Source organism: Triticum urartu, chromosome 2A, assembly GCF_056163025.1.
Source record: "Triticum urartu cultivar PI428250 chromosome 2A, HENAU_Tu73, whole genome shotgun sequence".
Taxonomy (NCBI): Eukaryota; Viridiplantae; Streptophyta; class Magnoliopsida; order Poales; family Poaceae; genus Triticum; species Triticum urartu.
Window position 1 is genome coordinate 524,688,098 of NC_141874.1, and position 26,654 is coordinate 524,714,751.

General features: G+C 45.3%; 1 protein-coding gene across 1 annotated transcript; it reads right to left on the reverse strand.

Annotated features, from left to right (window-relative positions):
* Nucleotides 1-1,708: 1,708 nt before the first annotated feature.
* Nucleotides 1,709-3,047, reverse strand: LOC147985730 (uncharacterized). Its single transcript, XM_087544232.1, has one exon. It carries the CDS (start codon nucleotides 2,754-2,756, stop codon nucleotides 2,361-2,363), a length of 396 nt encoding a protein of 131 aa, XP_087400358.1. The 5' UTR covers nucleotides 2,757-3,047; the 3' UTR covers nucleotides 1,709-2,360.
* Between the last annotated feature and the right edge of the window lie 23,607 nt (nucleotides 3,048-26,654).

The following is a 26,654-nucleotide window of genomic DNA, read 5'->3' on the forward strand; positions in this document are numbered from 1 at the left end:
GCATGTCTCACATATGGAAAATGGAGATTCACTAAGGAGCGAGTTCACCTCATGTTCAGTGGCGTGTTTGGGGGCTCTTGTCATTCTTGGTGCTTGGGGAGTTGATGTAGTGTCCGTGGGGATGACCGTAGGGTGCTCCACACCAAAGGCTGGGTCGGGTCTGGGCTTGCGGGGTTAGATTGTTGTGGTTGGATCGGCGAAGCTCTTGATCTCTTCAAGCTCTATGGAAGCCAGGGCGGCTTCCCTGATCTCAACGTTTGCGACCTCTGTAGCTAGCGCTCTTTTCATTGCTCCCGTGAAAGGTGATGGTGTCATTTGGTCCGGGCCTCTTGAGTAACAAATATGTGTACAATCGACGTTTGCGACCTAGCGCTCTTTTCAGTTCTCCCGTGAAAGGTGATGGTGTCATTTGGTCCGGGCCTCTTGAGTAACAAATATGTGCACAAGCGTAGCACCATGAACTTTACGTAGGCGGCGTGACCTCAGAGCATGTGTTTTTGAGCGGAAGTTATCTTCGTCTAGGAAGATCCCCACTAGCTCGACTTGTCCATGGAGTTGCGCCTTTTTGCCAGGCACAAACCCGTGGAAGCCGGTGGATGCCGAGCTTAGGCGAGACTTGAAAATTCGCATCTTCGCCAAGCTGTCAGGGAAGATCATGTTAACCCGGTGCCCCCGTCCATGACTCGAGGAGGCGGAAACCGTCGACAATCAAATCTACCACCAGAGCAAAGTTCACTAGTTGAGGCACATGGGCCGGGTGGTCTATGCAGTCGAAGGTGACGGTGGAGTTGGACCAATCCAGGAACTCCGTAGAATCCGGTTGGGCATGGCGCGTGAGCTTCTAGGCCTGACGTGTATCTGCGGCCCAGAAGATCATGTGTACATTGTACAATTGGGCGGCCTGGCAGGCTGATGAAGATCCCGCTATTCCAAGGGGGTTGTTGCTATTGATATATCAAGTACTCCCTCCGATCCAAAATAAGTGTCACAGTTTTGCACCACGGGTTGCCTTAGTTCAAAACTACGCCACTTATTTTGGAGTGGAAGGAGTAGAATTTGATCGGTGACAGTAGAAGAGGACTTTCGACGCAGAAACTTATTTAGACTGAATGCATCAAACCCGCGTCTACAAACAAAAGCTGAGGTATCTAAACTAGTAGGACAAAGATACCAAGAAGAACATTCCAGATCCACATCTTGCTCTTCAGTGGACAGCTGCTCATTCAAGTTGGCACACGTTTTTACAGTCAAGTACTTCAGGGCTTGGATCTGAGCAATAAAATAAGGCCAGATTTGTCCAGTTGTCCAAGATGCAAATTTTAGGACATACCATGTAACTACTGACCATCTGGCTCTCACATGCATGACCAATGATCCATGTACCATTTCAGATTCAAAAATCATTTGATCCTAATAACTATGCTCCTTATTTTTCTTTCCTCTCGAAGGAAACAAGCAAGAGATGGGTTACCCCACGACATGCCCTTTCAACCGACTCCCTGTTTATGCATCATAGTTACACATGCAATACCTGCCCGAAGGTAACAGATGAAGTGGACAGCTTGTGATAACACGAACAGCTAGTAACAGTTAACCATACATCTGGAGTTTGCTGATTTTCCATGATCACTAAATAGTTGATAGCTCTGAATTTTCTATCATGATAGCGTGATTGCACTCAGACTAGACCAGGAGAGGACAGTGCAGATAGAAAGAAATACAGTACTAGTAGAAAACAAAGTACAGGTACAGCCAGCTTGTTTTAAAAAAAGGATTTACAATCAGCTTGCTGATCACTAAGCCATCATAGCAGGAGTGACAAAGGACCAAGGTTCATAAGTGCAACTTCATTGTGTGATCGCTGGCTCAATCATTCCACATGGAGCAAGCAATGTTGATTCTCTGAAGTGCTAGCACAGGTGACATACTTAAGAGCTAAGATCACGGCACCACAAAAATAATTTGAATCACTTTGTACATTGATGCCCATCTAAGCAAGCAGCTATAAGCCTATAATCAGTCCCAGCCCCACATGAATCAATCAACATGTCACCATTTCGGAATCTGGATCACTTGCTAGTAGTACCTACTCACAAATAAAACAGACACCACAGCTCTCACATCAGTGCATCACATGGCCTGTCTACTAGGGTCTGCACGGAGCAGAAGCAAATTGTACACACCCTACAGCAAAGCACTGGCGCCCAACACATGCGAAAAGAACGGCGTGTAAAAATGGAATTAATGGAGAATAGGCATGCGTTCATGGCTTCCTTCCTTACAGCGACGATTTCAGATCACGGACAATTAACGAATCACGGACCTGGCGGGACGAGCAAGGAGCAGAGCAGGCGGTCAGGTCAGGTGAGGGGCGTGGAGGAGGACACCTCGGCCCTGTCGAGCCGCCGCAGCTGCCAGGCGCGCAGCGCCAGGAACGCGCCGAGGACGACCTGCATTGCCACGGCGACGCCGGCGAAGGCGATCCCGAGTCTCTCGCCGAAGTTGAGCCGCCGCCAGTGCGGAGGGGGCGGGGGCGGGCGGTGGTGGTGGTGGTGGTGCTGCGGGTGGTGCGGCGGCGGGGGGGCGCTGTCGGAGTCGGACGCGACCCGCCGCGGCGGCGCGCGGAGCGGGGCGGGGCTCGACGGCGGCGGCTCGGCGGCGAAGGAGAGGGACGGGGAGGAGGAGAGGAGGAGGAAGGGCAGGAGGAGTGTCAAGGTCGCGGCTCGGCGGGGCGGCCGTGGTGCGCTTGGCGCCATGGGGGCGTTGGCGGCATACAGATACAGGTGGAGGTGAGGTGAGGCAACAAATCTGGCGGGGACTGTGGCGAGAGAGAGAGAGGGAGAGAGAAGTGTAGAGGGAGGAGGGGAGGAGGAACCGGAGGAGACGGAGACGAGAGCTGTGGGAGGCTGGCGGAAGCTGGACGCGTGTGGCCGTGTCCCACTGCTCCCTCGCTTTGTGTTCGGGGGACGCGACGGCGACGGAGGGGGGTGGCGGTTGCGTGGCGTGTCCCGGGGGTCGGGCCGCGGACAGCCACTCGCTCGCTCCTCTCTCTGCAATCAACAACAACGTTACGGCAGGTAGTCAGGTTACCGCCAGCGGGGCGTAATAATTGGGAGGACGCGGACAGCTTGACCCCAAGCAAGACGCGTCAAGGTCGGGGCACGGGACCGAGCTCGCTGTTCCGTATAGGCTAGGGCTTTCCCGCTGTGGAAGTCGCTACTGTTTTTTCGTTCGGTTTTGCTAATGTTTGGCACGAGGCAAGGGCTTGGTTGCCCGATTGAGTTTTGCACTACACGTTGTTGTGTTGATTTTTTGGTGTCACGAGTCACGGTCTCTTTTGTTCTTGCAAAATGTTTGGCAGAGTAGGACTAGGAAAGTGTAGTCGCGAAGAACCAGACCAGCATGACAAAGACGGTGCTGTGTGAGCCAAGGCAGGGTCCCTGTGGAGTGTTGTGGCGGCAAGAGTTAACCTGCGTAGAGGAGACGTGTTGAGCTAAAAAAACTGGTTCGCACTATATATAATAAAAAAAATAGAAAACGAGCGAACATAAGTCTTTTTAGACAATCTTGCGAAACTTTGCTAATTCGTCACAGTGTTTCAAGGTACGAAAAGAAGATCTTCGGGTTGGCTTAACCAAACATGACAGGCAGCCCATAGACATAAAGTATGCTTCGCTAGATTGGGAGCTTCAACATTCGAGCTACTAATTCATGAAATATGTTACCAGTTGTAAAAACTATTGCCCCGTCTACGGTTTCATGGGTGATTGCACCATAGCTAACTGAACTCCCTTGCTTGACATTTTATATACCACAACCATGCAATTTGAAGCAACGTGAATCCACTGAACATAAAGATCATCTTCAAGTGTCATGGCTTCTCTAACGCAAGTGTTTCAAACATCGTGGATTCAGATATATCATTGAGTACCATAGTTGAAGCTCCCCGAAAAGTTTTGGTATGATCTCTGCAAAGCACCTACTGCACCAAATCCCTCATTCCTTAGCACTGGCACATCAACATTGATCTTGGCACAGTTCATCAGAGAGGCTAAACATTGCGACTATCTAGGGGCAGTAGTTCTGGTTGAGATTGTGGTCCGCTTTGCAGTAACTTGAATATTTGATAGAAAGAGTTATAGAACAATGAGTAGAAAGAGGACTCTGAAAGATGTCCTGGTGAATTGCCTTCCTCCTCTCTTTCTAAATTACCCACAAGGTGGCCACCATCCGAACGAACTCATCACTGGACAAGGATTCATGTGTGGCAAAGATCCAGTTCTTGCGTTAAGATCCAACCGATCTAGTGTCGAACAGATGGCACCTCTGAGTTTAGCACACGTGCGACACAATGACGTCTCCTTCTCCTTTATCCAGCAAGAGAAGGTGGATAAGTAGATAGGATCACAACTAGCACGATGGCGTGGTGGTGATGGTGGTAGTGGAGCGCTGACAACGCTTCGGTAAGCATCGTTGGGACGAGGTGGTGGTGCAACGGGAGAGAGAGGGGCGCCCAGTGACTGCTGTGTTGATCTATGGATCTCTCCCCCTTTGGTGCGCCTCCTCTCCTCTATTTATATAGGTGTGAAAGTGCAACTAATCCCTGGCTGGTTTTGGTAATTCTTAATAACATATAGCTCATTGAACTAATATTCTTTCAAGATAATCATTTCAGAAAGTTTAATGATTGGCATCGCATGGACTAGAGATGTGCACCCCTCAAAATGCTAAGGACATATATTGGCAAAAGCTCAAAACTCTACATTTTCATTTTAGTGATTCAAGATCACATTGAGTCCATAGGAAAAGTCAATACTATTAAAAGGGGATGAAGTGTTGCTTAATGGCTTGCTTGCTCAAAATGCTTAGTGATATGCTCCAAAAGCCCTCAACCACTTTATCATTTCCACATATGTCCTAAACCTAAAGTCAAACTCGACCCCACCGATTGGATCTATCTGGCTCCACCGTGTTCATTTGCATAGCCATAGCCAGAAACCCTAATCAGTTCGGTCTCACCGATAGGGATCTTGGTCTCACCGGGATGGGATTGCAAACTCTCTGTTTCCCTTCGTAACGTTTCGGTCTAACCGAGATGAGCGATCGGTCCCACCGAGTTCGCAATGCAAACTCTCTGTTTCCTTTTTGTAACATTTCGGTCTCACCAAAATGAGCGATCGGTCCCATCGAGTTTGCCTGACCAACTCTCTGTGTTGCCTATTACTAAAATCGGTCTCACCGAGTTCATGTGATCGGTATCACTGAGATTAAGTTATGCCCTAACCCTAACACAATCGGTCCCACCGAGTTGATCATGTCGGTCCCACCGAAAAGCCTAACGTTCACATTTTGAACTGAATCAGTCTGACCGAGTTTCACTATTCGGTCTCACCGAGTTTGGTAAATTGTGTGCAATGGTTAGATTTTATGTGGAGGCTATATATACCCCTCCCCCTTCCTCCATTCATGGGAAGAGCCATCAGAACATGCCTACACTTCCAACATTCATTTTCTGAGAGAGAACCACCTACTCATGTGTTATGACCAAGACATTCCAATCCAATTACAAGAATCTTGATCTCTAGCCTTCCCCAAGTTGCTTTCCACTCAAATCATCTTTCCACGATATCCAAATCTATGAGAGAGAGAGAGTTGAGTGTTGGGGAGACTATCATTTGAAGCACAAGAGCAAGGAGTTCATCATCAACACACCATCTATTACCTTTTGGAGAGTGGTGTCTCCTAGATTGGTTAGGTGTCACTTGGAAGCCTCCGTCAAGAGTATGCAGTTGAACCAAGGAGTTTGTAAGGGCAAGGAGATCGCCTACTTCGTGAAGATCTACCCAAGTGAGGCAAGTCCTTCATGGGCGATGGCCATGGTGGGATAGACAAGGTTGCTTTTTCGTGGACCCTTCATGGGTGGAGCCCTCCGCGGACTCGCGCAGCCATTACCCTTCATGGGTTGAAGTCTCCATCAACGTGGATGTATGATAGCACCACCTATCGAAACCACGCCAAGAATCTTCGTGTCTACATTGCGTTTGCCCCCTCCAAACTCCTCCCCTTTACCTTCATATGCAATGATTTACATTCCGCTGTTATACTCTTATAATTGCATGTGTAGGTTGATTGCTTGACTAGTGATAAGTTGCTAAAATCTGCCAAGACTTAAAATTAGGAAAATGCTAGATTTTTATTTGGTCAGGTAGTCTAATCACGCCCCCTCTAGACATACTTTTGATCCTACAAGTGGTATCAGAGCTTTGGTCTCCATTTGCCTTGATTTCCATAGATTTGGTGATCATAGCCTTGGTTTCACAACCTAGGAGAGTATGGCGTCTAGCAAGGGAAATTATCACCGTAGAGGCCCTTACTTTGATGGTACTAATTTTGCTAGTTGGAAGCATAAGATGAAAATGCATATTTTTGGACATAACCCTGCCATTTGGGCCATTGTGTGTATTGACTTGCAAGGTGAATTCTTCGATGGGAGAGAACCAAACTGTGAAGCTACCACGGAAGAATTGAAGATGCTGCAATACAAATATCAAGCTTGTGATATACTCTTCAACAGATTGTGCCCCGAAGAATTCAGCAAAATCAGCCGTCTTGAGAATGCAAAGGAAATTTGGAATACTTTGATTGATATGCACGAAGGTACCGACTCCGTCAAGGAATCCAAATTGGATGTGCTTCAAAGTCATCTTGACAAGTTCAAAATGAAGGATGGTGAAGGTGTCACTGAAATGTACTCTAGGCTTGCTCTCATCACAAATGAGATTGCCGGCTTAGGAAGTGAAGAGATGACCGATAGATTCATGATCAAGAAGATCCTAAGAGCCTTGGATGGAAAATATGATACCGTGTGCACATTGATCCAAATGATGCCCAATTACAAAGATCTCAAGCCAACGGAAGTCATTGGTAGAATTGTTGCTCATGAGATGTCACTCAAGGATAAAGAAGAGCTTCACAACAAGTCTAGTGGTGCTTACAAAGCCTCATGTGATGCTCCTACTCATCAAGTGAGAAACAAGCCTTCAATGAGGAATTGAGCTTAGTGGTAAAGAATTTCAACATGTTCTACAAGAGTAGAAGCAAAGAAAGAAGTTCCAAGTCAAGGTCCTACAATGACGAAAGATCTTCGAGTCATGAGCGTAATTGCTACAATTGTGGAAGACCCGGACACTACTCCAATGAGTGTACGGCTCCCTACAAAAGAAGAGAAGGCTCACCTAAAAGGAGAAGCAAAAGGGAAGAATCACCTCCAAGAGAAAGAAGGAGTAGAGATGATCGTTATGAACGAAGAACCTCTCGCAGAAGCAAGGATTCGGAAAGGAAGGACAAGTCATCAAGGAGCTACACAATACGAAGACATCAAGCTCATGTTTGTGAATGGGTATCCGGTTCCGACTCCGACCACCACTCCGAGAGAAGTTATCACTCCGACTCCAAATATACTGAAGATGAAGGTGTTGCCGGTCTAACACTTGTGTCAACCAACTCCTATGACATATTTGACTCACCAAATGAAGGAATTGGAAGATGCTTCATGGCTAAAGGCCCAAAGGTATCACACCCCGAGTATGTTGATGTCAATAGTGATGACGATGATTTGCTAGGTGATGATGATTTACTTGTTGACAACTCTAGTGATGAAAACTATGATGAATTTGCTATTAATCATGCTAACCAAGATAAAACGAATGACGATGATAAGAAGGAGATTGAGCGTCTAACTAAAGAACTAAACACTCTTAAGTTAGCTCATGAAACTACCTTAGAAGATCATCGAGAGCTTTTAAAGACTCATGAGAAGCTACGCTTTGAAAAGCTCAACCTAGAGCAAGAGCATGGGTTCTTAAAAGCAATCAATGATGATCTTCGTAAGAAAAGTTCTTCTTACATTGCCAAGCGTTTACTCTTGTCTACTTACATGCCACAAGTAAAATCTAGCAACAAGAGTAAGAAAGATTCTTAGCAACAATAGTCATGCTAAATCCAATATTGTTGCTTCTAGTAGTTCTCTTGATTCCACTAATGATTCTCTTAGCCAAGTTACACTTGAGCAAGAAAATAGCTTATTTAAGGGAATTATCACGGGTACACGTCGGTCCTAAAACAAACGGGTTTTAACCCCTTTCTGCGACGACATTTGGAACCGTCGCCAAGTGAGTGTGGGCGATAGGGGGGTGAGGGAGTCCTGGACTAAGGGGTCATCGGGCGTCCGGCCTGTTAGCCATGGGCCGGACGGATGGGCTGTGAAGATACGAAGACCGAAGACTACACCCGTGTCCGGATGGGACTCTCCTTGGCGTGGAGGGCAAGCTTGGCGACCAAATATGTAGATTCATTTCTTTGTAACCGACCTTGTGTAACCCTAGATCCTCCCGGTGTCTATATAAACTGGAGGACTTAGTCCGTAGAGGGGAGATATTATTTATCATAGCCATACAAGCTAGACCTCTAAGGTTTGGCCATTACGATCTCGAGGTAGATCAACTCTTGTAATACTCGTATTCATCAATATCAATCAAGCAGGACGTAGGGTATTACTACTACCTCTTGAGCTTGTGTTGGATTTCCCCGAAGAGGAAGGGATGATGCAGCAGAGTAGCGTAAGTATTTCCCTCAGTTTTTGAGAACCAAGGTATCAATCCAGTAGGAGGCCACGCACAAGTCCCTCGTACCTGCACAAAACGATAGCTACTCGCAACCAACGCGATTAGGGGTTGTCAATCCCTTCACGGTCACTTACGAGAGTGAGATCTGATAGATATAATATTTTTGGTATTTTTGGTATAGAGATGCAAAGTGAAAAGTAAAAGGCAAAGTAAAAAAAAGCAAAGCAAGATTAAAGTGATGGAGATTAATATGATGAGAATAGACCCGGGGGCCATAGGTTTCACTAGTGGCTTCTCTCAAGAGCATAAGTATTCTACGGTGGGTGAACAAATTACTGTTGAGCAATTGACATAATTGAGCATAGTTATGAGAATATCTAGGCATGATCATGTATATAGGCATCACGTCTGTGACAAGTAGACCGAAACGATTCTGCATCTACTACTATTACTCCACTCATCGACCGCTATCCAACATGCATCTAGAGTATTAAGTTAAAAACAGAGTAACGCTTTAAGCAAGATGACATGATGTAGAGAGATAAATTCATGCAATATGAAATAAACCCCATCTTGTTATCCTCGATGGAAACGATGCAATACGTGCCTTGCTGCCCCTTCTGTCACTGGGAAAGGATGCGCAAGATCGAACCCATAGCTAAGCACTTCTCCCATGGCAAGAACTACCAATCTAGTTGGCCAAACCAAACGGATAATTCGAAGAGACTTGCAAAGATAACCAATCATACATAAAAGAATTCAGAGAAGATTCAAATATTATTCATAGATAGACTTGATCATAAACACAATTCATCAGTCTCAACAAACACACCGCAGAATGAAGAAGATTACATCGAATAGATCTCCACAAGAGAGGGGGAGAACTTTGTATTGAGATCCAAAAAGAGAGAAGAAGCCATCTAGCTACTAACTATGGACCCGAAGGTCTGAGGTAAACTACTCACACTTCATCGGAGAGGCTATGATGATGTAGAAGCCCTCCGTGATGACGACCCTCTCCGGCGGAGTTCTGGAACAGGCCCCAAGATGGGATCTCATGGATACAGAAAGTTGCGGCGGTGGAATTAGGTTTCTAGCTCCCCTCCTGATCGTTTGGGGGTACGTAGGTATATATAGGAGGAAGGAGTACGTCGGTGGAGCACCGAGGGGCCCAGGAGGCAGGGGGCGCGCCCTAGGGGGGGGGCGCCCCCACCCTCGTGACCGCCTCTTTGACTCCTTGGAGTAGGGTCCAAGTCTCCTGGATCATGTTCGGTGAGAAAATCATGTTCCTGAAGGTTTTATTCCGTTTGCACTCCGTTTGATATTCTGTTTCTCCGAAATACTGAAATAGGCAAAAAAACAACAATTCTGGGTTGGGCCTCCGGTTAATAGGTTAGTCCAAAAAATAATATAAAAGTGGAAAATAAAGCCCAATATAGTCCAAAACAGTAGATAATATAGCATGAACAATCAAAAATTATAGATACGTTGGAGACGTATCAGGCATCCCCAAGCTTAATTCCTGCTCGTCCTCGAGTAGGTAAATGATAAAAAGAGATTTTTTGATGTGGAGTGCTACTTGGCATAATTTCAATGCAAATCTTCTTAATTCTGATATGAATATTTAGATTCGAAAGATTCAAGACAAAAGTTTATATTGACATAAAAATAATAATACTTCAAGCATACTAACAAAGCAATTATGTCTTCTCAAAATATCATGGCCAAAGAAAGTTATCCCTACAAAATCATATAGTCTGGCTATGCTCTATCTTCACCACACAAAGTATTTAAATCATGCACAACCCCGATGACAAGCCAAGCAATTGTTTCATACTCTACCTTTTTCAAAACTTTTTCAATCTTCACACAATACATGAGCGTGAGCCATGGATATAACTCTATAGGTGGAATAGAATGGTGGTTGTGGAGAAGACAAAAAGGAGAAGATAGTCTCACATCAACTAGGCGTATCAACGGGCTATGGAGATGCCCATTAATAGATATCAATGTGAGTGAGTAGGGATTTCCATGCAACGGATGCACTAGAGCTATAAGTATATGAAAGCTTAAAAAGAAACTAAGTGGGTGTGCATCCAACTTGCTTGCTCATGAAGACCTAGGGCAATTTGAGGAAGCCCATTATTGGAATACACAAGCCAAGTTCTATAATGAAAGATTCCCACTAGTATATAAAAGTGATAACATGAGAGACTCTCTACTATGAAGATCATGGTGCTACTTTGAAGCACAAGTGTGGTAAAAGGATAGTAACATTGTCCCTTCTCTCTTTTTCTCTCATTTTTTTATTTGGGCCTTTTCTCTTTTTTTATGGCCTCTTTTCTTTATTTGGGCTTCTTTGGCCTCTTTTATTTATTTTTCGTCCGGAGTCTCATCCCGACTTATGGGGGAATCATAGTCTCCATCATTCTTTCCTCACCTGGGACAATGCTCTAAAAATGATGATCATCACACTTTTATTTTTCTTACAACTCAACAATTACAACTCGATACTTAGAACAAAATATGACTCTATATGAATGCCTCCGGCGGTATACCGGGATATGCAATATGACAATGATGAATGTGTCATGATAAACGGAATAGTGGAAAGTTGCATGGAAATATATCTCGGAATGGCTATGGAAATGCCATAATAGGTAGGTATGGTGGCTGTTTTGAGGAAGGTATATGGTGAGTGTATGATACCGGCGAAAGGTGCGCGGTATTAGAGAGGCTAGCAAAGGTGGAAGGGTGAGAGTGCGTATAATCCATGGACTCAACATTAGTCATAAAGAACTCATATACTTATTGCAAAAATCTAGAAGTTATCAAAGCAAAGTATTACGTGCATGCTCCTAGGGGGATATATTGGTAGGAAAAGACCATCGCTCGTCCCCGACCGCCACTCATAAGGAAGACAATCAATAAATAAATCATGCTCCGACTTCATCACATAAAGGTTCAACATACGTGCATGCTATGGGAATCACAAACTTTAACACAAGTATTCTTTAAATTCACAACTACTCAACTAGCATGACTCTAATATTATCACCTCCATATCTCAAAACAATTATCATGCTTCAATCTTTTCTTAGTATTCAACACACTCAAAAGAAAGTTTCACAAATCTTGAATACCAATCATATTATTATTAAGCAAATTACCATGCTATTAAGAGACTCTCAAAATAATTTAAGTGAAGCATGAGAGATCAATAGTTTCTTTAAAATGAATCCACCACCGTGCTCTAAAAGATCTAAGTGAAGCTCATAGAGCAAAACTACATAGCTCCAAAGATATAAGTGAAGCACATATCGTATTCTATCAAATTTTAATTCATGTATGGCTCTCTCAAAAGGTGTGTACAGAAAGGATGATTGTGGAATACTAAAACACAAAGACACAAATAATATAAGACGCTCCAAGCAAAACAGATATCATGTTGGTGAATAAAAATATAGCTCCAAGTAAATTACCGATGGAAGTGGACGATAGAGGGGATGCCTTCCGGGGCATCCCCAAGCTTTGACTTTTTGGTGTCCTTGGATTATCTTGGGGGTGCCATGGGAATCCCCAAGCTTAGGCTCTTGCCACTCCTTGTTCCATAATCCATCATAAGAATTCACCCGAAACTTGAAAACTTCACAACACAAAACTTAAAGTAGAAAACTCGTGAACTCCGTTAGCGAAAGAAAACAAAAAACCACTTCAAGGTACTGTAATGAACTAATTATTTATTTATATTGGTGTTAAACCTACTGTATTCCAACTTCTCTATGGATTATAAACTATTTTACTAGCCATAGATTCATCAAAATAAGCAAACAACACACGAAAAACAGAATCTGTCAGAAACAGAACAGTCTGTAGTAATCTGTAGCTAGCGCAAGATCTGGAACCCCAAAAATTCTAAAATAAATTGCTGGACGTGATGAATTTATCTATTAATCATCTTAAAAAATAATTAACTAAATAGCACTCTTAAAATAAAAATGACAGCAGTTCTCGTGAGCGCTAAAGTTTCTGTTTTTTTTACAACAAGTTCAACAAGACTTTCCCCAAGTCTTCCCAACGGTTCTACTTGGCAAAAATACTAATTAAACACAAAAAACACAACCAAAACAGAGGCTAAATAAATTATTTATTACCAAACAGGAGCAAAAATCAAGGAATAAAAATAAAATTGGGTTGCCTCCCAACAAGCGCTATCGTTTAACGCCCCTAGCTAGGCATAAAAGAGAGGATAGATCTAGGTATTGCCATCTTTGGTAGGCAATCCATAAGTGGCTCTCATGATAGTTTCATATGGAAAATTTATTTTCTTTCTAGGAAAGTGTTCCATGCCATTTTTAATGGAAATTGAAATCTAATATTACCTTCCTTCATATCAATAATCGCACCAACCGTTCTAAGGAAAGGTCTACCATGAATAATAGGGCAAGAAGGATTGCAATCTATATCAAGAACAATGAAATCTACGGGCACATAATTCCTATTTGCAACAATAAGAACATCATTAATCCTTCCCATAGGTTTCTTAATAGTAGAATCCGCAAGATGCAAGTTTAGAGAGCAATCATCAAAATTACGGAAATCTAGCAAATCACACAAAGTCTTGGGAATAGTAGAGACACTAGCACCCAAATCACACAAAGAATAAAACTCATGATCTTTAATTTTAATTTTAATAGTTGGTTCCCACTCATCAGAGAGTTTTCTAGGGATATAAACTTTCAACTCAAGTTTTTCTTCATAAGATTGCATCAAGGCATCAACAATATGTTCGGTGAAGGCTTTCTTTTGACTATAAGCATGTGGAGAATTTAGCACGGTTTGCAACAAGGAAATACAATCAATTAAAGAGCAACTTTCATAATTAAATTCCTTGAAATCCAATATAGTGGGTTTAGCAACATCTAGATTTTTATTTCTTTCAATCCCACTTTCATCAATTTCATCATAAAGATCTAAATACTTCGAATTTTTAGAACGCCTTCTAGGTAAAGGAAGATCATATTCAGTTTCATCAAGATTCATATTGCAAAACAAAGATTTAATAGGAGACACATCAATAACTTTTAGATCTTCATCTTGATTTTCGTAGGAATTGGAAGAACACGCTTTAATAAAGGCATCTTTGGAAGCACGCATCCTAGCGGTTCTTTCCTTGCACTCATCAATGGAAATTCTCATGGCTTTGAGAGACTCATTGATATCATGCTTAGGAGGAATAGATCTAAGCTTTAAAGAATCAACCTCAAGAGAAATTCTATCAACGTTCCTAGCCAAATCATCAACTTTAAGCAATTTCTCTTCAAGCAAAGCATTAAAATTCTTTTGTGAATTCATAAACTCTTTAACACTATTCTCAAATTCAGAGGGCATCTTATTATAATTTCCATAAGAGTTGTTGTAGGAATTCCCATAATTATTAGAAGGATTACTAGGATATGGCCTAGGATTAAAATTCCCTCTATAAGCGTTGTTACCAAAATTATTCCTACCAACAAAATTCACATCCATAGATTCATTGTTATTCTCAATCAAAGTAGACAAAGGCATATCATTAGGATCAGAAGAAACACTCTTAGTAGCAAATAATTTCATAAGTTCATCCATCTTTCCACTCAAAACTTTGATTTCTTCTATCGCATGCACTTTTTTATTAGAAGATCTTTCAGTATGCCATTGAGAATAATTAACCATAATATTATCTAGGAGTTTAGTAGCATCTACTAAAGTGATTTCCATAAAAGTGCCTCCCGCGGCCGAATCTAAAAGATTTCTAGAAACAAAATTCAATCCGGCATAAATTTTTTGTATAATCATCCACAAATTCAAACCTTGATTAGGGCAATTACGTATCATTAATTTCATGCTCTCCCAAGCTTGTGCAACATGTTCATGATCAAGTTGCTTAAAGTTCATAATATCGTTTCTAAGAGAGATGATCTTGGCCGGAGGGAAATACTTAGAGATAAAAGCATCTTTGCACTTGTTCCAAGAATCAATACTATTTTTAGGCAAAGACGAAAACCAAGCTTTAGCAAGATCTCTAAGCGAAAATGGAAATAGCTTATATTTAACAACATCATTATCGACATCTTTTTTTTGCATATCACATAAATCAACGAAGCTATTCAGATGAGTAGCGGCATCTTCACTAGGAAGGCCGGCGAACTGATCTTTCATAACAAGATTCAACAAAGTAGTATTGATTTCACAAGATTCAGTATTGGCAAGAGGAGCAGTTGGAGTGCTAAGGAAATCATTATTATTGGTATTGGTGAAGTCACACAATTTGGTAGTATCTTGAGCCATCGCGACAAACAAGCAATCCAACACACGAGCAAACAAAAGGCAAGTGGGCAAAAATAGGCAAATAGAGAGGGAGGATAGAGAGAGAGAGGGCGAATAAAACGACAAGGGTGAAGTGGGGGAGAGGAAAACGAGAGGCAAATGGCAAATAATGTAATGTGAGAGATAGGGATTGTGATGGGTACTTGGTATGTTGACTTTTTGCGTAGACTCCCTGGCAACGGTGCCAGAAATCCTTCTTGCTACCTCTTGAGCTTGCGTTGGATTTCCCCAAAGAGGAAGGGATGATGCAGCAGAGTAGCGTAAGTATTTCCCTCAGTTTTTGAGAACCAAGGTATCAATCCAGTAGGAGGCCACGCTCAAGTCCCTCGTACCTGCACAAAACGATAGCTACTCGCAACCAACGCGATTAGGGGTTGTCAATCCCTTCACGGTCACTTACGAGAGTGAGATCTGATAGATATAATATTTTTGGTATTTTTGGTATAGAGATGCAAAGTGAAAAGTAAAAGGCAAAGTAAAAAACAAAGCAAGATTAAAGTGATGGAGATTAATATGATGAGAATAGACCCGGGGGCCATAGGTTTCACTAGTGGCTTCTCTCAAGAGCATAAGTATTCTACGGTGGGTGAACACATTACTGTTGAGCAATTGACAGAATTGAGCATAGTTATGAGAATATCTAGGCATGATCATGTATATAGGCATCACGTCCATGACAAGTAGACCGAAACGATTCTGCATCTACTACTATTACTCCACTCATCGACCGCTATCCAGCATGCATCTAGAGTATTAAGTTAAAAATAGAGTAACGCTTTAAGCAAGCTGACATGATGTAGAGAGATAAATTCATGCAATATGAAATAAACCCCATCTTGTTATCCTCGATGACAACGATGCAATACGTGCCTTGCTGCCCCTTCTGTCACTGGGAAAGGACGCTGCAAGATCGAACCCAAAGCTAAGCACTCCTCCCATGGCAAGAACTACTAATCTAGTTGGCCAAACCAAACGGATAATTCGAAGAGACTTGCAAAGATAACCAATCATACATAAAAGAATTCAGAGCAGATTCAAATATTATTCATAGATAGACTTGATCATAAACCCACAATTCATCGGTCTCAACAAACACACCACAAAAAGAAGAAGATTACATCGAATAGATCTCCACAAGAGAGGGGGAGAACTTTGTATTGAGATCCAAAAAGAGAGAAGAAGCCATCTAGCTACTAACTATGGACCCGAAGGTCTGAGGTAAACTAATCAAACTTCATCGGAGAGGCTATGATGATGTAGAAGCCCTCCGTGATGATGACCCTCTCCGGCGGAGCTCCGGAACAGGCCCCAAGATGGAATCTCGTGGATACAGAAAGTTGCGGCGGTGGAATTAGGTTTCTGGCTCCCCTCCTGATCGTTTGGGGGTACGTAGGTATATATAGGAGGAAGGAGTACGTCGGTGGAGCACCGAGGGGCCCAGGAGGCAGGGGGCGCGCCCTAGGGGGGGGGCGCCCCCACCCTCGTGACCGCCTCTTTGACTCCTTGGAGTAGGGTCCAAGTCTCCTGGATCATGTTCGGTGAGAAAATCATGTTCCTGAAGGTTTTATTCCGTTAGGACTCCGTTTGATATTCTGTTTCTCCAAAATACTGAAATAGGCAAAAAAACATCAATTCTGGGCTGGGCCTCCGGTTAATAGGTTAGTCCCAAAAATAATATAAAAGTGGAAAATAAAGCCCAATATAGTCCAAAACAGTAGATAATATAGCATGGAGCAATCAAAAATTATAGATACGTTGGAGACGTATCAATTACCTCCATAGAGAGGGCCCGAACCTGGGTAAACATCGTGTCCCCTGTCTCCTGTTACCATCGACCTTAGACGCACAGTTTGGGACCCCTACCGGAGATCCGCCGGTTTTGACACCGACATTGGTGCTTTCATTGAGAGTTCCACTGTGTCGTGCTCAAAAGGTTCGATGGCCCCCTCAATAATCAACAATGACGCTGTCCAAGGAGAAATCTTCCTCCCCAAACAGATTTTCATGTTCGGCGGCTTCGCACTGCGGGCCAACTCGTTTGGCCATCTGGAGCAGATCGATAGGTACGCCCTTGGCCATCAGGTCAGATTTGGGAGCTTGAACTACATCACGGACATCCGTGGAGATTTGATCTTCGCTAGATTCGAGACCGCGGCGATCGCTCCTGGTCACCTCGATGAACATGACCTAAATCTGTCATCGGACCACATTCAGGAGATAGCTCCTGTAACCACTCTAGCTTTAGATCCGGAGCATACTGCGCCATCCAAGGACTGGAGGCTTAACCCCACCACGGAGGCCACAGACTCCCTGGCATTGGAGCCGCACATGGACTTAACTTCACACGATACCTGCGTCTCCGGAACTCCAGACTTGTTTCCGGCAGTAAGTTTCAAACCATGTGAGTTCGCGTACGCCAAACCTGATCATTTATCGATCTTCGGATTCAGCACCGCAGACATCTTCCAGCACTCGCCTTTGGGTGACGTGCTAAACTCATTAAAGAACCTGTCCTTGGCAGGGGACTCACAGCCGAACTATATCCGGTTCGAACTAGAAGCCGATGACAAGGAATTTCGCTCCCCACCCGCCACCCACTTTATAGCCACTGTCGAGGACTTAACTGACATGCTCGATTACGGCTCCAATGACATCGACGGTATGGACAACGATGCTGGAGAAGAAGAACCCACACTACAAAAAAAAGACACATCCGTGACATTTTGGGCCGAACGAAATTTTTTCTGTCATACATATGACACTTCTATGACGATAATTGTGACAAAACCCGGTATCATCATAGATGTGGTGGGCTCCTACTTCTATGACAAAAAATCATGACAAAAAATGGGCTTTTTGTCCTGGGCGGGCCGGAGACGTAGCTGCATGACATTCTTTGGGCTGTCCATGACGGAAAAAACCATGGTAGAAGCAAGGGGGAGGAAAATTTCGGGGAGTTCCCGGTTACGGTGGGAGGTCGGGGGCCGAGCGATGCGCATTTCTCTCGTACACGTACGCATGTGTGTGCGAGGCGTTGGCTCTAAGTGAACCCGAGCGAGGCATTGGGCTCTAACTGAACCCGAGCGATTGCACTGCAGGCTACGCGTTACTGAACCCGAGCGATCGATCGATGGTTGTTAACTGAACCCGATCGAGTGATTCCTTCGCTACTGCTGCTAACTGAAGCCGATCGATGCTGCCTCTGAGATGAACAGTGAGCGTTGCGGGGGGGGGGGGGGGGTTGTAGCCAGTGGAGTAGCGCGTGGTGGAGGCTGGATGAACAGGAGCCCGTGGAGGCTGGAGGAGGTCGACGGTGGAGATGAACAATATCCCGTGGAGTCCCGTTTTGCGGTACGCCACACCCCTCTCGATTAACAGGACCCCCGTTTCGACCGTAGGAGGTCCGTTTCGCGGTACGCCACACCCCTTCCGATCAACAGGACCCCCGTTTCGACCGTAGGAGGTCCGTTTCCTCCGTTTTGCGGTACGCCACGCCCCTCCTGATCAACAGGACCCCCGTTTCGACCGTAGGAGGTCAGTTTCCTCCGTTCTGCGGTACGCCAGGCCTCGTTTCCATCGCCTGTTCCGTCCAAGCCCTCCCGATGAACACGACCACGCATTCCGTTTCGACCCAGCCGGTTGGCTCTCACGCATTCCGTTGCCTCCCGATGAACACGACGCATTCCGTTGCCTCCCGATGAACACGACCCATTCCGTTGCCTCCCCATGAACACGACGCATTCCGTTGCCTCCCCATGAACACGACGCATTCCGTTACCTCCCCATGAACACGACAACGATGTTGTTTCTCTGTTCCGACCCAGCCATGTACACGAGCCCTGGCCGTACGTATGCGTGAGTAGGCGTTCGAGACCCCGCCCGTATGTACACATACGTGGCCGTATTTTCTTTCTTGCACCTTGGCCGCTGTACGTACGTGTACATGCTACGTGCGCGCCTCTACTACGACACATGCGCGCCTCTACTATGACATGTGCGCGCCTCTACATCGACCAGTATGTACGTACATGTTCGCGACCAGAATGACAATGCTACGTACGCTTCGACCAGGTGGGTCCCGACTGTCAGGCACTTCCTTGCGTGCGAAGATGTAGCTGGTGGGTCCCAACAGTCAGGGGGGCGAATCGTTTTGTTTTTTTGCCCGGACGCACTTCCTTGCATGCGAAGGTGTAGCTGGTGGGTCCCAACAGTCAGGGGGAAACGTTTTTTTTTCATGAAATACGGTGGCCCGTCCGGTGGGTCCCCGCTGTCAGGTGGAGGAATAATTATTTTGCACGTAATAAGGAGGCACTTCCTTTCTGCGGCCGTGGACCCAGCTGTCAGCCACTCCACGTACAGTCCACGTGCGATAGAAGCTGTTCCTTGACCACGCTGACCACGCCGCGCCGAGAGCACCAGGGCGGTGGACGACAGCGAGGCCTAGGAAGGGGACGACGTGGAGCCGGGGAAGACGCGACAGTTGATGCCCACGCGTAGAGGAGTACGAGGGTTCACTGGTTCGCTGCGGTGTGAGGCTGTCGTCGCCGCAGAATAACAGGGGGTGTGGGTGAGTAGAGGGATGGCCTGGCCAGCGGTGGGAGTAGTAGGGGCAGTGAGGCCTCCGCCGCATCGCAGCCGGTCATGGGAGGCAGGAGCACGAGGCACGACCGGCGCTGGTTTGGGCGGCTGGAGCAAGAAGACCAGAGGTTGAAGAAGCACTACGGCCGTTGGATGGACATCGTACGGTCACTGGAGCTAGAATCGTGCATATTGACTAATTTGACAAAGCCCTCCGTCCCTGTCAACTTAGTAGGCCCACAAGTCAGCCTACCACTATACTGAGTCCCAGCTAACAGGGGGAGTATTAATTTTTTTGTGCGTAATAAGGAGGCACTTCCTTGTGTGCGAATATATAGCTGGTGGGTCCGAGCTGTCAGCGGCGGTAACGTTTTTTTCGTGAAATACAGAGGCCCTTTCAGTGGGTCCCTGATGTCAGGTGGAGGAATCATTATTTTGCGCGTAATAAGGTGGCATTTCCTTGCGTGCGGCCGTGCACCCAGATGTCGGCCTCTCCACGTACAGTCCACTTCAGATGCATGTCGGTCGTTGACCACGTTGACCAGGCCGCGCCGAGAGCACCAGGGCGGTGGACGATGGCGAGGCCTAGGAAGGGAACGACACAGAGGCAGGGAAGACTCGATAGTTGTTTCCCACGCGGAGGGGAGTACGACTGTACGAGGGTTTACTAGTTCGTCTGCCGTCGCCGAAGAATAACAGCAGGTGTAGGTGAGTAGAGGGATGGCTAGGCCAGCGATGGGAGTACGGTGGGGCGTTGAGGCCTACGCGGCAGCACAGTAGGCTGCGGGGAGGAGGGAGCAGGCAGTTCCGCCGGCGCTTGTTTGAGCGGCTGCAGCAGGAAGAGCAGAGATTGAAGAAGCACGACGTCCGTTCGATGGACATCCAACAGTCACTGCTTGTGCGTCAACCTTTTTTTAGGAAAGCCTCAAATCTGTGGAAAACAGCATACATCCCATCTGCCATTATTTCTAATAATTTATAGCCCATTTGCTAATTCTTAAGGTTTTTTTGGAGCCCATATTCTTTTTGTTAGCATTACAGCCCATATTGTGGCGACGCTTAAAACATTATACGAAATTTTGCATATTTCGGTGCGGTCCCAACTGTTTTTAATCCTGAAATTTCGACTCACATTCAAACCAATTTTAAAAATAAATGTATATCAATATAAAATCCAACAAATTCTCCATGCATAAAAATTAATGTAATTTAAAATCTCGAAATGAAAAAAAGATATTTGAAACTAATTGCCGGTTTGATGTGTTTTAAAAATGTACAGCCCATTTCTCATTACTGATGGGCCATTTTCTCAGCTAGCCGAATGAAAGCTCTCCTCGTCTTGAAAGATTTGCAGCCCAACAGGCCTGACAAAGCGACTTACTTGGCAAATCACAAAAAACGCTGTGGCCATGGACCCAGCTGTCAGCCTCTCCACGTAGAGTACTCTTCCGATGGAAGTCGTTCCTTGACCACGTTGACCACGCCGCGCGGAGAGCACCACGGCGGTGGACAACGGCGAGGCCTAGGAAGGGGACGACGCGGAGCCGGGGAAGACACGGCAGCGGAAGCCCGTGCAGAGAGGAGTACGAGGGTTCACTGGTTCGGCTGCGGTGTGAGGCTGCCGTCGCCGTAGGGCCTGGCCAGCGGTGGGAATAGTAGGGGGCGGTGAGGCCTCCGCAGCAGCACAGCCGGCCACGGGAGGCAGGAGCATGCGGCACGACCGGCGCTGCTTTGGGCGGCTGGAGCAAGAAGACTAGAGGTTGAAGAAGCACTACGGTTGGACAGACATCGTACGGTCACTGGAGCTAGAATCGTTCATATTGACTAAGTTGACAAAGCCCTCCATCCCCGTCAACTTAGTAGGCCCACAAGTCAACCTCCCACAATGGTGGGTCCCAGCTAGCAGGGGGTATTCATTTTTTTCTGCGTAATAAGGAGGCATTTCCTTGCGTGCGAAGATATAGCTGGTGGGTCCGACATGTCAGCGGGGGGAACGTTTTTTTCGCGAAATACAGAGGCCCTTCCGGTGGGTCCCAGCTGTCAGGTGGAGGAATCAGTATTTTGGGCATACAGTCCATGGCTGATGGATGTCGTTTGTTGACCACATTGACCAGGCCGCGCCGAGAGCACCATGGCGGTGGACGACGGCGAGGCCTAGGAAGGGAACGACACAAAGCCGGGGAAGACTCAGCAATGGTTGCCCACGCGGTGGGGAGTACGAGGGTTTACTGGTCCGGTTGCCGTCGCCGGAAAATAACAGGAGGTGTGGGTGAGTAGAGGAATGGCCTGGCCAACAATGAAGTAGGGTGGGGCAGTGCGGCCTGTGCGGCAGCACAGCCGGCCATGGGAGGCGGGAGTAGGCAGTCCCACTGGAGCTGGTTTGGATGGCTGGAGCAAGAAGATCAGATATTGAAGAAGCAGCATGGCCGTTGGATTAACATCCAACGGTCACTGCTGCTAGAATTGTTTGTGGACTAAGTTGACAAAGCCAAAGTACACGTCAACCTAGTAGACCCACAAGTCAGCCTCCAAATCTGTCCCAAACAACATACAACCTGAAATTTCTAGCCAGATTCAAATTAATTTTAAATCTAAATATACCTTAATTTAAATTCAATGCAATTTTACCCGCACAAAAACAATGAAATTTAAAATATCAAAATCCAAAAGAAAATAGTATTTTGGAACTATTTGCCTGTTTGCTGTATTTTTTCATTTTACAGCCCATTTATTATTACTTATAGCCCATTTCTTATTACTTATAGCCCATTTTCTGGGCAAAATGCATCCCTCCTCGTCTTGAAAGATTTCCGGCCCAGCAGGGCGTAGAAAAGCAAGTAGGCCTACGTTGGTTATTCTGCAAAAAAACAAAATTGCTGGCTAGCCATTTTCAGAAAGGAAAAAACAAACTGGGCTGGTCATGTGCTAAACATATGAAATAACAGCATGGGCTAGACGGGCCATGGGTCCCGCACAACCCAGTTGATACCCTTCTCCGTCCCGAAAAAACAAAATTACTGCGCGCGCTACTGGGTCCCTACTGTCATCCTCACCATGTATAGCCATCTCCTTATTCCTCTCGACGGTTGACCATGTTGACAACACCGGAGGGCGGCGCCGCGGCGAGCGAACCAAGGCGGAGGACGATGGTGAGGCCTCAGACGGGAACGAACAGGAGCCGGGGAAGATCACAACCAGCCGTGCGAGGCGGGAGCAGGCGGTCCCGCTGGCGTTGGTTTGGCTTTGGCGGATCGAGGAAGAAGAGACTGAAGAAACGCGACAGACGTTGAATGTCAATCCAGCGGTCAAGGTTGGCACAATCGTTTGTTGACTAAGTGGACACCAAGTAGCATACTTTGTGATATATAGAAAGAAAATCAAAGACTTGGGAAGGCGTACAGAACAAGCTAGTGTACCAGTAAAGAGATGTTGCCGAGTTTTAGAAAAAAGAAAGGCATGCTCCTGTAGCTGGTTCAAATCCAAACCTAGACTATGACTATATATGGTGCTATGCTACTCTGCAAGTAATGAAACTGACATATCCAACATTCGCTTCTCCTCTTCTCTACTTACTCTGGCTAGCATCAGAAGCTCTGGCCGTAGCAACCATGTCCGCTGGCTGCTCGTCCACCTGCTCTTCAGCAGGCAACAACTAGATATGCGCCAAGTCGCCACCCGTACCATCGCCTGTGGGTCTTATCACACCCCCGCCGGCATGTGCACCGCAGCCGATTTCTCATCGCAACCCGCAGCCGTTGGTGTGGTGCCATTGCTGCCAATCACGCAGAGTCATCCGTCGCGTCTCAACCACAATCCGCAACCCTGGCCGAGTCTTCTACAAATGCCCGAATCATGGGGTAATAATATGTTTAACTGTTGTTCTGCTGCTTTCAGTTGCTGATTTTTTTATTAGTTTGGTTGATGATCTTCCAATTTGATTCATGCAGAAAAGGGAAGATTCGTGTGATTTGTATTTCTGGAAAGTTGCTGATGTGGGGGAATGCAACTACGCTGATTATTTGGTTAGCCGAGGAATCCCAATACCAGCAGGTTGGGGTGTTGGACAAGTAACTGAAGGAACAGCAGAAGAGGAAGATGCAGAGCAGAAGGTTAAAGATGCAGTTCCTCTGATCATGGCCAAGCAACAACTGCTGAACGGCCTTGAAAGCAATGAGGAGATGAAAGATCTTGTGAAGATAATGGGCAAAATCGATGTGCTTTGTAGGATGATTGTCTCTTTATTTGCAGTGTATGTAGCACTCGTGATGTATCCAGTGGGTACGACATGAGCACTTTGCTGAAACTATTAATGAATGAAACCTATGTAGCAGGCTGGGCGTAGTGCTGTAAATATCTAATGATTTCTATTAACGGAAATCAGGGGGTATCCCATTTTTCTCATATAAATAAATAAATAGCAAAGGCCCTGTCGGGTCAGCTTTGTTCTCATTCGAAGACATCGAGCAAATTGCAGTCCAACAACAAACTATGTCATCAAATTCAAGTTTCACAGCCAAATATGAGTACAACTAAACAACAATGTCATCATGTTTTAGTTGTCATACAATCACCAACACAAATCAGCATACATAACAAGTGATGTTCTCACAGCAAAATACTAAACAACATGTTCATCAGGTTTTAGTTGTCATAGCAAACACAATTTCACATAGTAGATAAAAAAACGTCTTTTGACAGGCAAATACGACAAAAGCAATGTAATCATCATCCGCAGCAGCAGCGTCAACATCTTTGCCATGTGTATCAGTCTGAATCAAAATTCCCCACGGTGTCATCTTCTTTTTCGTCCTCAACGTCCTTGAACGTTGGCTTCTTCTTGATCAACTCTTGTATGTCCACAACACGATAGGAAATCTTTTCGCCGGCGTCATTGACGTGATGGTTCTCAAAGATATTAGGAAATCTATGTTATCTTGTACATCAGGAGCAATGTAAGCATCATCTTGTTGTGCAACTTCATTAAACGAATTCCTCTGCTCAAACCTTTGCAATACTCTCCAGTCATCGCTACGTGCAAATGTGTCTTCCAAGAAAAATATCTGTGTTGCTTGATTTGCCAAAATAAAAGGCTCGTTGGTCTGGTACGCCACCTTGACATTGATGGATTTGAAATAATCATCAGCTCTGGGTTTTGCGATCCTGGAAAACAGGTTATACCAACGATAGCACAACAGAACCACACACCGATGATCCTCGAAACTGGAGATATACCACAACTTAACAATGTCTGTTATGTTAGCATACATTTCAGTTGTCTCTTTGTCATACGTATCCGTGCTCATGATGGCACTGTTTTGTGTCTTCCTGCCTTCGTCTCGTGCAAGGGTGTTGTAGCGCACATCTCCAACAATGCAAGATTCATAATGTCTTACCCGAGTATCAGGACCCATTGCTAGTGAGTAAAGGGCATCATCAACTGCCTGCCCATCCTCCCGCATCTTCTTAACCTATGGTTAGAAAATAGACAAGCTGATCATCTTATGAACTCAATATATTAAAAAACTGACAGTGCACTTCAAAAGCTTACATGGTTCTTGAACCATTTCGCAAATCCTGCCATAACCATTTTGTCAATGTTTATTGGATTTTGCGGCAGTAACTCCTCTTTGTAGATGCTGCACAACATAGTGATCGCATCAAACATCTAAATATATAAGAATGTGTTGCAAGTTTAGTAGATTACGATGTATAAGCTGCAGTACTGCACTTACTTGATATAAGGTAGTATCTCAGGACAGTTATTCAACACATACCAAACCATTTTGTCCAAATATTTAGGTTTGTCCTCTTGTCGACTCTTCCCTATAACTCGAACAGAATAATCGAAAACATTGAGCCCGGGATTGTCTTCACCCACCTCTTTGCTAAGCTGATCAGCTGTTTCAATGTATTTTGAGCAGAATGTCAACGCTTCTGTAGCAATGTAGGCGTCTGCAATGGAACCCTCGGGTCTAGCTCTGTTCCTAACATAGCCCTTGAAAGTTCCTAGCCACCTTTCAATAGGGTACATCCAACCATACTGTATTGGACCTCTAAGTAGTGCCTCATCAGGTAGATGAACAACCAAATGCACTATCACGTCAAAGAAGGCTGAAGGATATATCTTCTCAAGGTCGCATAGGATAGTTGGTATCTTGTCTCTAAGATGCTCCAAAGCATCTATCCTGATATTCCTACTGCAGAGTTCCCTGAAGAATTGTCCCAACTCTACAACTGCTCTGTATAAGTCAGGGCGGCCCAATCCTCTAAGGATAACAGGTAAACCCCTTTGAAGTAGGATGTGGCAGTCATGAGTTTTCAACCCTTGTACCTTGTTTCCATCTGCACTGACTCTCCTTTCAGGGTTGAAAGCAAATCCATGTGGGAATCTCACACGTGACAGGACCTCGTAGAATTCTTTTCTTTTTACCTTGTCCAAGACGTACACAGCTGGTGCCATATCCCGTGGTTTACCTTCATCTTGCACTTGCAAATCCTTTCTGATACCCAGGTGTGTCAAATCAATCCTAGATTTTAAGGTATCTTTCGTCTTGCCTTCAATATTAAGAAGTGTGCTGATAATGCTGTCACATATATTTTTCTAGATGTGCATCACATATAAATTATGCCGCAGATCCAAATCTTTCCAAAACTCCATGTCCCACAAAGTGGACCTGCGGGTAAACAATAATCTCTCTTCTACCCTGTTGTAATGCCCCGAGACCGATGTGCCAGTTGTCGTCCAGTTATTCGCCGTCGTTGCCATGTCATTTGCTTGCGTGTTGCATCTTATCATGTCATCATGTGCATTGCATCATCATGTTTTCAAAACTTGCATCCGTCCCGGCCTCCTCGTTCTCTCCGTTGTCCGTTCTGAGCCCAGACACACTTGCACGCGCCCGCAGCATGTCCGAAATAGTATTTTATAAGTGGCCAGAAAATGTTCTCGGAATGGGATGAGAGTTGACGTGTGGTCTTATTATAGTGTAGATAGACCGCCTGTCAAGTTTCATCGCATTCGGAGATCATTTGATGCCCCAACGGATAACTATAGCTGCAGTATAGCCGGTCTAACGTCGGACGTTT